The 13,038-nt window shown below is 32.4% G+C and overlaps 1 protein-coding gene across 4 annotated transcripts in view; it reads right to left on the bottom strand.

Annotated features, from left to right (window-relative positions):
* The window catches only part of LOC142349378 (glycine cleavage system H protein-like), a 29,658-nt gene that overhangs the window by 16,119 nt on the left and 501 nt on the right, over positions 1-13,038 (bottom strand). The window contains exons 2-5 of one of the 4 annotated variants that reach the window (XM_075400887.1): positions 12,600-13,010; positions 2,447-2,592; positions 1,659-1,744; positions 1,390-1,434 (exon numbers count right to left, since the gene is read on the bottom strand). In XM_075400887.1, the coding sequence (XP_075257002.1) occupies positions 1,390-1,434; positions 1,659-1,721 (108 nt within the window). In that variant the 5' untranslated portion in view covers positions 1,722-1,744; positions 2,447-2,592; positions 12,600-13,010. Of the gene's footprint in view, positions 1-1,389; positions 1,435-1,658; positions 1,745-1,964; positions 2,060-2,446; positions 2,593-12,599; positions 13,011-13,038 lie in introns of those variants that run through there. The other 3 variants (XM_075400888.1, XM_075400885.1, XM_075400886.1) reach the window with 3 other exon arrangements.

The following is a 13,038-nucleotide window of genomic DNA, read 5'->3' as shown; positions in this document are numbered from 1 at the left end:
ACGTAGACAATTATAATTTTTTGTCCGGTTGCCTATTTGTTTTTCGAGCGCGATAGAAAGAACCCTAACCTGTGTTGGCTAACTTTCGACTAATGTGTGTGTTTACTGACACTGGTGGGGGGATAACTTCACGTTCCTATAAACCTTAATGTAGCAAGGGCATACCAGACCTTGCAACTAATCCTAAGTCAATGTTAGTGGTGCTTTTAAATTTCACTTAGAGGAGGACCTACTTCTTTCTGAACTAATGCGGAAAGATACTATATTGATCCAACGATAACTAGACGCCTATTAAAATCCAGCTTTCGAAATGAAGATTTTCAATTCTGCAAGTAAAGCTAGCCCATCTGCCGTGACTAGGCATTCCACGCAAGCATCCTTCTCAGGAGAACTCTCAAATCAGTCTTCAATTCTAGAGCCAGATTAAAAATCAGTTGGATCTTTTGTGATTGTGATGTTTTTGATTAAAACTTGTGAAGTTGTCAAACCAGAGTTTAACTTTGCTATGTGTCAAATGCCTAAGTTTTCCCCCTATAAAATCAAAATTTCCCCATTCTGAGTCGATCAAGTTTCAAAGATCTTTTTTTGACCCTAGGATACGCCAGAAATGTTTATGCTCTTCGGCCTAAGTCTTGTATACCAAGACAACTTGTCATTAATATTTGTTTTTCTGAAAGTCGCAACCATAGTAGCAAATCAAGCTCTATAAATACATCATAATTCGCACCATTGGCACACAAGTTGTGGTTAAAAACGGGAAATCCCTTACTATAAATAATATTGAAGGTGAATGTCAACCACTTTTGACTTCTTCAATAAAATCAACTTAAATAAATAGCTTCAATGGAAATAGGTTGGGGGAATGGAAATCAGGAAATGAATGGGTTTTGGAGGACGAAAGTGTAGGTGGGGGGAGGAAAATGAGGGTGTGGGGGGAGATAAAATATAAAGGAACTTGGTTCCTTTAAAGTGGCTTTTCCTGACAATACTGATTTTTCGATTATTTAAATTAATTGATTTAGCTCCAAATTAGAAATACAACTTTTCCAACAGCCGTATTTTTGATGAATGTTAATGTGAAATTTTTCATCTTAAACAATTTGTTTTTATAAAATCAATTGTGATGTATTTTTCTTCCGTTTTTGTCTATATTGACACATACTTGCACAAAAATTGGGTTCCAAACCATGATGCCTTATTGACCTTAAGGACTTTCACCAGACTTTCGTGCGTTCATCTCCAGACCATCGTGCGTTCATCCGTGTTGCCAGACCGTGTAATTTTGAACGCACGACGCCCCCTTCGTGCGTTTATGGCGGTTTGGACATATCGACTTTCGGTCTGGGACCTCAGCCTGGGTTCCTTAGAAAACTGTATGGGTGTGTGAACATCAAAACCGCCAGTTGATGTCCAATTCGAATTAGCCAAAGTACCCTGAAGAGAAGCTCAAACTTGTTAGGGTTACACAGAATCTAAACTGTGCCCTGATCAGACAGTTGAGACTTTTGGCGTGATTTTGATCAGACTTTTCATGCCGTAACTATTCCGCGCAACTTAATTAATTTGGTTGGATCTAAGCTGCCTCTGCATCGTGTTAATGTTCCAACTCTGCCTAGAGAGATCAGCAGTGTCCAGTGGCGTTCAGTACTGTTTCTAACCTGTCCATAGTCTGTAATCCCTGTTACAAATGATTCATTCTTGGCTCTCAATTTCACCCACATGTACTCAACTGTATAGTAGCGGTCTAAAAAGAAAAAAAAGAAAAAAATTGCTAAGTCTTAGAAAAGTTATTGAGATATAAATACATGAAAAAAAGTTGTCAACTGTTCTGTGCCGGAATGTTTATATTTTCAACAATATTTTTTTATCACGATAGAAATAGCCGATTTAGTACCATGATTTTTTAAAACCCTAACACAAGTAAATTCTCAAACTAATTTCTTATTGGCTAGAGTTTGACTTACCAACACAAGAAACTTCACTGCAAATCAAGAGAAAAAATATATGCAAAATAATTCTTGAACTCATTTTTGATATAATGCGTTTGACAACGTTTCAATTTATAATAATCGAACTTGTTAAAAAGCGAAAAACCAATTTAGAACGTTGATCTTTAAACAACGCATGCACGCAAGATAAAACCTCAAATTTATTATATATTCTTTTATTAGTTTAAACTTACGCGAACTTATATATCAATCACTTGCATTAGTCAAAAGTTAATCAGAAACAAGTCTTTGAAAGTTGGGCCAATAAGAAAAATGATTTTTGCTAATACCTTTTGTATTAGTAAAAAGATGATTTTTAATTATCTGTATTTGTTTATTATTGTATATATAGAAAATTTGTTTTAAAGCACCATTTCAAGCTAGTATTGGTACCGAATAAAACTTTCAAGGAATGTGCCTGCAGATTAATCGAAAGGATAAAATAAAAGTGTACTTACAACTATGAGGCTCGCTAATATCGGATGGCACATAATTTTCCAACCCCGCTGATCCACAAAATGGTCTAAATTGTAAACAATTAAGGCGGAGACAGACTGCTTTTGAAGAACTAGTTCATGTTCCGTTATTTAAAATTTGATAGATTCTTATAAAAGGACAGAAATCTACATAAAAAGGGAATTCACACCAGTGAGATCTAAATTTTTACTTTATTAGATTGAAAACTCGAACAATTGAATGGAGAGACATAGAATTAACTCTAAATCAATTTTATCAATTAATTTATCAGAAAAATTTTACTGAACATCATTTAGCAAAAAAAAGTGAGATCCGGAAATTATTATCTATCCCGTTTTTTAAAACAAAATCTCAAACTCTGATTTCTTTTAATTAAAAAAGATGCCCCATCGCCTATGTTTAAACTCGATTAAATTTTGAATTCGCAACTAAGACTCAAAAGTGAGTATAAAAGTTTTTTTTTAAATTGAAGATGCAAATTCCAACAGGTTCCACGATGGAGGTAAATCTAGTTCGCCCATGAAATTTATCAAATAAATTTTCTACCAATTTGGTCATCAAATAATATCAACACGAAAATGAAATAAAACCAATGATATCCTGAAGAAAAAGCCCAGTTCATTGCAAAATTTTGATGCTTAAATATGAAAAACTAAATTTAATCTGACACTAATTTTCGAAAACTAAAATCAGAAAACAATATTAAAGAGGTTTGGATAGGAAACAACTCTCTTCTTGCTAGTGAAAATTCGATTGAAGTGAACGGGCAGAATTCAGAACTCCTTCTTTTTGAAAAGGGTTAGTGACCAGTCAATAAATGTATTAGTTATTAACGCGAGCAATACGTGAGCTTCTCCTATGCTACTACTGAAATCAAGCGGTAAATTAATTACTCAAACGCTGACAAAACTACGGGAATACATCTAAACTCAAAACTCAAAAATTTATAAAATTAAATTATATTTTTTTTCCTGAAACAATGGTTTTGAAAACAACAATGGCAAAAAAAACTCTGAATTGAGACGAATAACTATGTTACCGTCCCCTTTTGAGACTCAGAAACAAAACAACATGAAGAACGAATCATGGATACATTTTACAAAATTTTAATGAAAACTGTCAACTTTGAAATCTACAAAAACATCTGTTGCTGACTGACCAATTCAGACGAAAACGTATATTCATCCTGAAAAAAATAATGTATACCAGTTAATTGTAATTTGTCAGAAAGTTAAGGGAAAAAATCAGAGCTGCAATCGAATGGCCGAAAAAAAAATAAAAACAGTGAAACGGACCAAAATTTCAAAAACTCTAGATCCAAATGCCAATCGTTGATGAGGTTAAAAATGGCCTCGATATTTCTTCAGGCTATACTAGAACCCGTAAACGCAGAGAAAAGGTCATAAATGTAAACAAAATCAATGAAAATACACTTGAAATTTTCAACATGATAAATACTTAGATAAAAATTTTGAAAAAAAAATTGAATTTCAAATTCAACAATTGACGTGTTTTATAGCGAAATCACCCACAACTCTATCAAATATATGGATCGGCCTAAATTAGTGCAACAAAAATACCCTTTGGGTATATAGTTCCTCCCACCTCAAGTTAGGTTGGAACTATCAATCCAACTTTCATCTAGTCTCAAAGTCTCAACCGTTTTCATTGATATGTGGTTTGTTTCGGTACCTTCGTTTAATTATGAACTAAAATTTTTCTGAGAAAAACCACTTTTTCTAAACTCTTTGATATAATCCTTGATTAGCAAGTTTGGGGTTAAGTTAAAATACAATTTTTATCTCTTTTTATTGATTGCTGGTACCATGTGCACGTGATAGCAGGTATTCTAGCATAGGTTGGTCAGAAATGTTGTGATTTTTTTTTAGTCAACTGATGAGGGTCTCTTGATTTTGTCATTTGATCTGAAAAGATGAGATTTGAGTACAAGAACACAGCAAACAATTTTCATTGTGTTCTATGTCTGGAAGTCTGATATCAAATGCAAAAAGGTCATTGGATGATAATCCAATGAGAAAAAAATCTCGTAAATAATTTTATCACAGATTGAAAATTATATTAAGGTTTGATCACAACTAAGAAACTTTGCGTCCAAAGAGCTCTGATGTAAATTTAACAAAAACACAAATCAAAAACTACTCGAAAAATAATTAAGTATTTATAGACTGATTTTCCGTCTCAGGAACCTTCAATTTGGTTTGCCGTATTAGATATTTCTATTTCAAACATCTGATGTGATAGGACTTCGCCAAATTTTGAAGTATCCTCCATTATTTTGGGATAAAATTTTAAAATACACAACATTGTTTTTCAATTACTGTTTTGTCGCCATATACACCAACGAAGCTATCTTCAGCAGAAATTTGTTATCGTCTTACAATGAGTTCGATAGAAGTAGTTTTAATCAGATAATATCTCATAAAAATGTCAGTTTGAAAAAATGTTTGACTGGATTAATGGTGTAAGCTTTTTCAGTGACCCCAATAGGGCCTCAATCATTTTAAAAAACCTTCAAAGTCCAAATGTAAAAAAAAATTATCTAATTTAACACAGAGTATTTTGTGGATTTAGGGAAATTTATATGTCATGTTTGAGAAGGATTAAATGGCCAAATCTTAAGCCAGAGAGTGAGGGTTGAAAAGGAAAAACCTGAAGCCTCGACATTACGACGCAGAGGTATACCCCAAAATTTCCGCCTTAGTAAAATAGGCTTGAAAACTAGATACATACAATGAACGAAATTAGGAGACATCCTTTGTATCTTGCTTTTCTCAAAAGGGGTTCCGCCAATTTTGCGAAATAAAAGAACATTCGGAACAAAATTAGGTTACAAGTCTTGTAGCACGTTGACGCTCAATTTAGGTATCTCTTATTCGCGCGCATTTTGAACATGCAATAAAAACTTTAATAAGATTTAACTGAAGCTTCCAAAACTTTAAAGTGCTTTAATTACATGCAACCACAAAAACTGATTTTTTCCGAAAAATCCCTCGCACATCAAAGGCCTTGTATATAAATGTGGGACTGGCCGATTTAAATAAGTAGTAATAATTATTACTAATAAGTAGTAATAAGTAGTAATAAAGTACTATAAGTAGTAAAAAAGTAGCAATAAAGTACTACTAGTAGTAATAAGTTAGGCTTAATTAAATAAGTATTAATTATGTTAGGCTTAATTGTGGATTATATGCGAGATATATGCGATTTTTTTAGTCAACTGATGAGGGTCTCTTGATTTTGTCATTTGATCTGAAAAGATGAGATTTGAGTACAAGAACACAGCAAACAATTTTCATTGTGTTCTATGTCTGGAAGTCTGATATCAAATGCATAAAGGTCATTGGATGATAATCCAATGAGAAAAAAATCTCGTAAATAATTTTATCACAGATTGAAAATTATATTAAGGTTCGATCACAACTAAGAAACTTTGCGTCCAAAGAGCTCTGATGTAAATTTAACAAAAACACAAATCAAAAACTACTCGAAAAATAATTAAGTATTTATAGACTGATTTTCCGTCTCAGGAACCTTCAATTTGGTTTGCCGTATTAGATATTTCTATTTCAAACATCTGATGTGATAGGACTTCGCCAAATTTTGAAGTATCCTCCATTATTTTGGGATAAAATTTTAAAATACACAACATTGTTTTTCAATTATTGTTTTGTCGCCATATACACCAACGAAGCTATCTTCAGCAGAAATTTGTTATCGTCTTACAATGAGTTCGATAGAAGTAGTTTTAATCAGATAATATCTCATAAAAATGTCAGTTTGAAAAAATGTTTGACTGGATTAATGGTGTAAGCTTTTTCAGTGACCCCAATAGGGCCTCAATCATTTTAAAAAACCTTCAAAGTCCAAATGTAAAAAAATTATCTAATTTAACACAGAGTATTTTGTGGATTTAGGGAAATTTATATGTCATGTTTGAGAAGGATTAAATGGCCAAATCTTAAGCCAGAGAGTGAGGGTTGAAAAGGAAAAACCTGAAGCCTCGACATTACGACGCAGAGGTATACCCCAAAATTTCCGCCTTAGTAAAATAGGCTCGAAAACTAGATACATACAATGAACGAAATTAGGAGACATCCTTTGTATCTTGCTTTTCTCAAAAGGGGTTCCGCCAATTTTGCGAAATAAAAGAACATTCGGAACAAAATTAGGTTACAAGTCTTGTAGCACGTTGACGCTCAATTTAGGTATCTCTTATTCGCGCGCATTTTGAACATGCAATAAAAACTTTAATAAGATTTAACTGAAGCTTTCAAAACTTTAAAGTGCTTTAATTACATGCAACCACAAAAACTGATTTTTTCCGAAAAATCCCTCGCACATCAAAGGCCTTGTATATAAACGTGGGACTGGCCGATTTAAATAAGTAGTAATAATTATTACTAATAAGTAGTAGTAAGTAGTAATAAAGTACTATAAGTAGTAAAAAAGTAGCAATAAAGTACTACTAGTAGTAATAAGTTAGGCTTAATTAAATAAGTATTAATTATGTTAGGCTTAATTGTGGATTATATGCGAAATCGAGCTACATTGCGTGCCAAAAACTGATACATAAATGGAGCAGATGCGTGATACAAGCCGTGCAAAAAAATAGGTTATAAAGTTTTTACTTGTTTTTCGTGGCTAGGATTAGGACACTTTTGCGAACACGGGTTGCTAATTTCCCTTAGTTTTTGCCGGTTTCTACTAAAGTAGCTATTTTCCGCAATTTTGTTCCATTTCTAATGTATTTACGTAGTAAAAACGAATATAAGATACACGCATCAGGCATATCGGCCCGTGACGATTTGCGTATACCTCTGCGTCGTAATGGATTGTGCCGGACCATTAACAACAATTTATAAAACCTGCCTTTTTAAGACTTTTTGGAACTGTCTCGATGTTCAATGAAATAGGTCGCGCCATGAGATCTCTCATCGGATAGATAAATTAAGCAATGTCTAAACCGATTATTATTATTATTATTATTTTTATTGATTTAATTGCATTTTGTTTGTACTATTGGCAGTCATAGTTTTGACTCTTATATATTAAAATTTGTCTCTGCGCATTTCTGTTCAATAGAGTGGTCAAAAAGTTTCCATTTTTAAAACAAAAGCTTGTCAATTTGATTGAAATTTCCATTTCATTTGAATGCTTTTCATATTGAGAATGCTTTCATCTTGAGAAAAATACTACGTTCATAATTTTTTCGTCAACTGTGCCCTCCTTTATATTACAAATAATTTTGCAAAAAATTGATTAATTCTAATTAGTCTGTTTGATCGCAAAGGGCAACCAAGTAAAGGTTCACTGTGATGGCACCCTTTTCATAAGGTACAATCATTTACTTGTTTGCCCAATTGCTGTGCGATCAAACAGACTAATTAGATTTTATTTAACTTTGTTCAAAATTATTTGTATTAAAAAGGAGGGCACAGTTGAGGGAATAAATTAATTAATACCATTTCAAAGAACATATTTTCTCAGGACAACCAGGATTCTCTCATAATTTTGTGAATTTATGGAAGTGGAATGAAATAGAAAGGGCGTTGTGGTCTATTTTTAAAATCTCTGAGAACTCAAATTAAATTAGATAGTTATATGAATTAAAAAAGTAATTTTTGCTGGAGGTTTTGGGCTGTGATAAAAAGAAAGGCTGGCTAATTAGAAATGTAGGGCCGCCTGGAAAAATTGCTGAAATAAAATTATCGTTGAGCTCAAAGATCCCAGAACAAGTTCAACTAAAAAAATTACTCAAAAAAACAGGTGAGCTAAAATATTTCGAACGCCAGTTTTTTTTTCTATAAGATTTAATATAAAAAACTCTCGATTTCGGCTCATAATATTTCACTTTAACAAAGTTATAAAAAACAAAGATATTTGAATTCAAAAGTTTTTATTGCAGTATTTTAAAAATTATCAAATTTTTTTACCCTGATTGTTTTACTTGCAAGTGTGTTTAGGCTGGTAACATATTATGATCCATGCGCTTTTTACATGTTCCATTCAAAACCCTAAGAAAACTTCTCTCTAAAAATACTGATCAGTGCAAAAATCATTTTTGGTCTTAAAACGAGCATTCGTGTTATAAATTCACTGAATACTCTGATCTAGTTCTGATCTGAGATTTAAAATCAAACAAAAACAGCAGAAAGGGGATTGCCAGAAAAAGGAAGTTCCATTGCATCTAGAGAAAGCGAACCAACAGCTCATTAAAAGAATAAAAATTTAACTGAATTAAGTTTTTTGAATTCAGCTGTTTGCCTTAAAAGATTCGTTTGAATTATGTTTTTTGCATAACTTTGTAAAATCTTTTAAATTTTGAATGGCACCCTTGAGAAAAATATTTTTTGATCAAACTCTTTCATTAAACCTCATTGAAAAACTACTACCACAGGCAAATTTCTTATGAGCTGAAAGTTGCTTGAAAAATATTAGTTTTGCCTGATGTAGAATAGGAGGCTTTAATGAAAGGTTCTAAAAATTTGAAAAATATTTATACATAAATTGATCGCACAGTTAAAAACTACAAATAAAATATTATCCTTTTAAACTTTTTTAAAATAGTTATCTGTTTTTAATGAACCTTAGGATGCTTTGGCTTATAGTGCTTTGATCTCTTTATATATATATATATATATATATATATATATATATATATATATATATATATGTATATATATATATATACAGGCAAACAAATTATCAGAGCTCATTTTAAATGCTTTTTTATAATGGAGAGAAGCATGATTTTTGCGCCGTTGACCACATCTGTAGCGAACTGATTGCTGTAATAGAATTGAAAATATAAAAAGAAGAATGTTTGTTATGAATTGAACTTTGCTTCAAATTGAAACAACTCTTCTCTTGCAGCACACGATGTCTTTTCACTGTTCCATCATTTTTTTGAAACCGAGTATCTTTCATTTGTTTTAACTAAATAACGTTTTCTGAGATTTTTCAGCCCGAAGCCATAAGAGATAACCTCTTATTAAACAATTGTAACAAATATTTTTGAATTATTTGAGCAGAATTAGCATAACATCACGGTTGTGAGCTGTTTAAATTTCTAAACACCGGTCATAGCTATTGTTAGAACTTAACGTTGACTTTTTTTCCACCAAGATTAGTTTAAAAAATTATGAAATAGGACTCAACTTTTCCCAGATAAACATAATGAAAATAAGCTTTACATGAATATAAGTTCAACACCAAGAAAAAAATTTTAGTGCGGTTCCTCAAACAATGAATAACTATTTTAATTAATTGAGAGGCTGCAATTAGAGAGCACTAAAATTTCGTTTTACAAACAATTTTCAATTTTAAAAACAGAAATTTTAAACTCTATGCTTAACAAAACTTGAATTTGAACAAAAAATCAGTAAAAATTAGTTTGAAGCTGCGTTCGCTCGATATAACATCATCAGATTTTATTTAGATATGCAAAATAGGGAAGCTTTCGACGATATTTTCAAGCTGTTGAAAGTTGCCCTTGTCAGTTTTAACCAAAGAGAGCATGTTAGTCGTACCTGCGTTGCGGAATTCGCTATTAAAAAGTGTTTGTTGAGCGTCATTTATATTTGACGATTGTGTATTATGCGCTTCTACATAGATCTTCTGCACATAAACACATCTCGAAGTTGTTTTTGACACTGATTTAATGTTGTTACTTAAATTATGGTTTCATAAATTACTTCTCTTTTTTGCTGCAAAGATAGTGCCTTAATTGCTTTCTTCGCAGAATTCATAGAATAGAAAAATTTTAAGTAATCTTGCTTTACACAGTTTTTTTGCATGAATTTTATTACGGTGTTTGCTGTCTCACACAACCTCATGAACGAATAATGCGTTTAACATATTTACAATAATCCATTCGGCAACATAAGTATCACTGTAAATGGAGAAAAAGACACAATGAGCCAAAATAACCAATTTGTCAAAATTTAGTTTTAGCCGAAAAAAGAGAAATGACTTTGAAGCATAACTTCACTTAATGGAGATGAAGTTGCAACCACCGACCCTCAACAGTCATTAGACATAAGAATATTTTATAACAACCACCAAATTAAGATATTAATGAAAATATGATCAGCTTGATTAAACATCCTAATAGTATTATCTATAGATTTTGTTTTTAGAATGTAAAACGTAAAAATCAAAAGCAACATTTATTTTTCAATGTTCATTGAGAACTAGGGGTTTCTGTTTTTTGGGCATACAGTTTTTTTGGTACTACCATTAAAAAGACGCAGAGTGACAAAAAGTCCAAAAAAATATTGTTATGGAAAAGCATGGTGTGTTTTCCTCCTGATTTTTACACTCAGCCCCATTCATGAGGGGATTCAAATCATTTGCAAGATTTTTGCAAAATGATTCAAAACTAGTAGTTTCTTTACAAACTATAGGATAGAATTTCAGTTTTTTTGTAACATTAGTTGTTTTTAGCCAAATTTTTAAGTTTATCCGGGTAGACCCATGATGATATACTAGAACTTTCTTCTTATGAATCCTAAATGTAAAAAACTGACAAAAAACTGTACGAAATTGTTAGGAATACACCTTTCCCGTGAAAGAAATTTCTAAGAGTACAATTTATCAAAAAGGAAAATTCTATGATTAGAAATTTATAATAACAGGAAGTTCTATATTTAAAACTTCGTCATAATAGGAAAATTCTATGACTTTGATTTTTGCGTAAAATGGAAAAATTCTAGGATAACCCATTTTTCATATATGAAAGTTCTAATAAAACCAATTTTTCATGTTCAATAACTACAGCGTGGTAATATCACCACAGACATAAAAACAAGTAGTACAGGGGCTCTAGGTTTTTTGTTCTAGCTCTTAACTATCTCACTCCACAAAAATAGCAAGGCTTTTTTTCGTAGAGTTGCCTAAGCATATGAAAACTATTGACTGAACTATTAAAGCCATTTTTTTAAAAAAAATTCACGTATGTCCGATGACCCATCTGTGAACGTTATTACAAACAATTTTTTGCTGCCAGTGTCTTCTATGAGCCTGAAAGCGGTCGAAAACGTCAATGAGCTTCTTGGTAAATATTTACCAAAACTTTTTGAAATTTTGATCTCTCAGTTTTAGGTTGCAAATAAATTTTTGTATGAATTTCTATGACTCCATTTTTTCCATAAATACGATAATTACGGTATGAGTGAAAAGTAATATTTTCAGTTTTTTTCTTAGTAAATTTTAACACATTGTTTGTGTCTTGTTTCAGCTCTGTTCAACTTTTTGAAAAAAATTGTTTCATTATAGCTTTCATTTTGTGAAAAGTTCTAGGATTACAACTTTTCATAGACGACATAATAGGAAGTTGTATTTTTATAACTTATTGAATTAAGAGGTCAACTCCGGAAATGTTTGCTAAAGTTTCAGTGTAATGTGTAAATTGTCCTGTAAAGTGAGACAAAATTATATTTTTCCCTAGATTTCAACGAAGAGGAAACAGTAACAATGTCAAACGTAAGTGTCATAGAAGCAACAACAACAACCCAAATTGGTCACGATGACGCAGACAATGAAGGGAAGTGTTCTTTTCCAAGATATACATGATTTTCAGAAATATTTGCAACGCTTCCCTACTCGAGGTACCAAAACTAAAAGTAGGATTTGATTAGCAGGATTATTGGGGTGTCAATGATTAGCAGGATTATTGGGGTGTTTTTATGCCTATATGTCAATGTAAACTGCTAGGGCCAAATTCCGTTGTACAAAAAGATGAAATTCAAATGCCTCACCCTCCCCCCCCCCCCCCCGCCCCACCCCCCACAATCGCTACCTCTCCTTTATAGCTTTATTTATGCGCTGAAAACTGAGCCAGGGCCCTTCTTGTTGATGTTCAATATTTCATTCTTTTTACTACCGCCCCTTTTTTCAGTTCGTTTTACGCAAAATTAAGTTTTATCACAATATTAAACAACCAATATTTAATAAACACTCTTTATAACATTTTTTGTTTTCGACAGTGCTCTTCTGCGAAATTTTTGTTTTCTGTGAAACAAAGTAGAAAGTAGTCGGGTGTTCAAAATTGAAAGAAAAAATAAGGAAAAATAACATTTCCCAAAATTAAAAAGGAGAAAGCGATTTCTGGACTTTTGATTGGGTGAGGTACGTATTTGGACCGATCGGGATAATCGGAATTGTGTGCAACATTCTCATCATAATCACAGTGAGAAAACTGGACGAAAAGAAGAGCCCCTCTGGTCTGGCAGTCCAACTTCTGGCATTCTGGGACTCAGTTGCAATCTTGGGAGACGCGGTGTTCGAGATGACATTCAAAGGGATCTTCAACATCGACTTGTTCGTCTTGGATCCCTATGGAATAACGTGCAAGTTGTTCAAAAACTTTGACTGGCTGGGAAACCACACTGCTAATTGGCACGTTGTGATCATATGCCTGGACAGGTGTGTAACTTCCAGTCATATATAGTTTGGCTTGCCTGGTTTGTTTACCAAAGTTTCCAAGTTGAAAATTGTATCTTATTCTGCATATTTCCCATTGAGCTAAAACGCAAGAGTCCTTTGCAAAAAT

The sequence above is a fragment of the Convolutriloba macropyga genome, chromosome 11 (genome assembly GCF_964194025.1).
Source record: "Convolutriloba macropyga chromosome 11, txConMacr16.3, whole genome shotgun sequence".
Classification (NCBI taxonomy): Eukaryota; Metazoa; Xenacoelomorpha; order Acoela; family Convolutidae; genus Convolutriloba; species Convolutriloba macropyga.
This window is presented reverse-complemented; position numbering and strand designations above follow the sequence as displayed.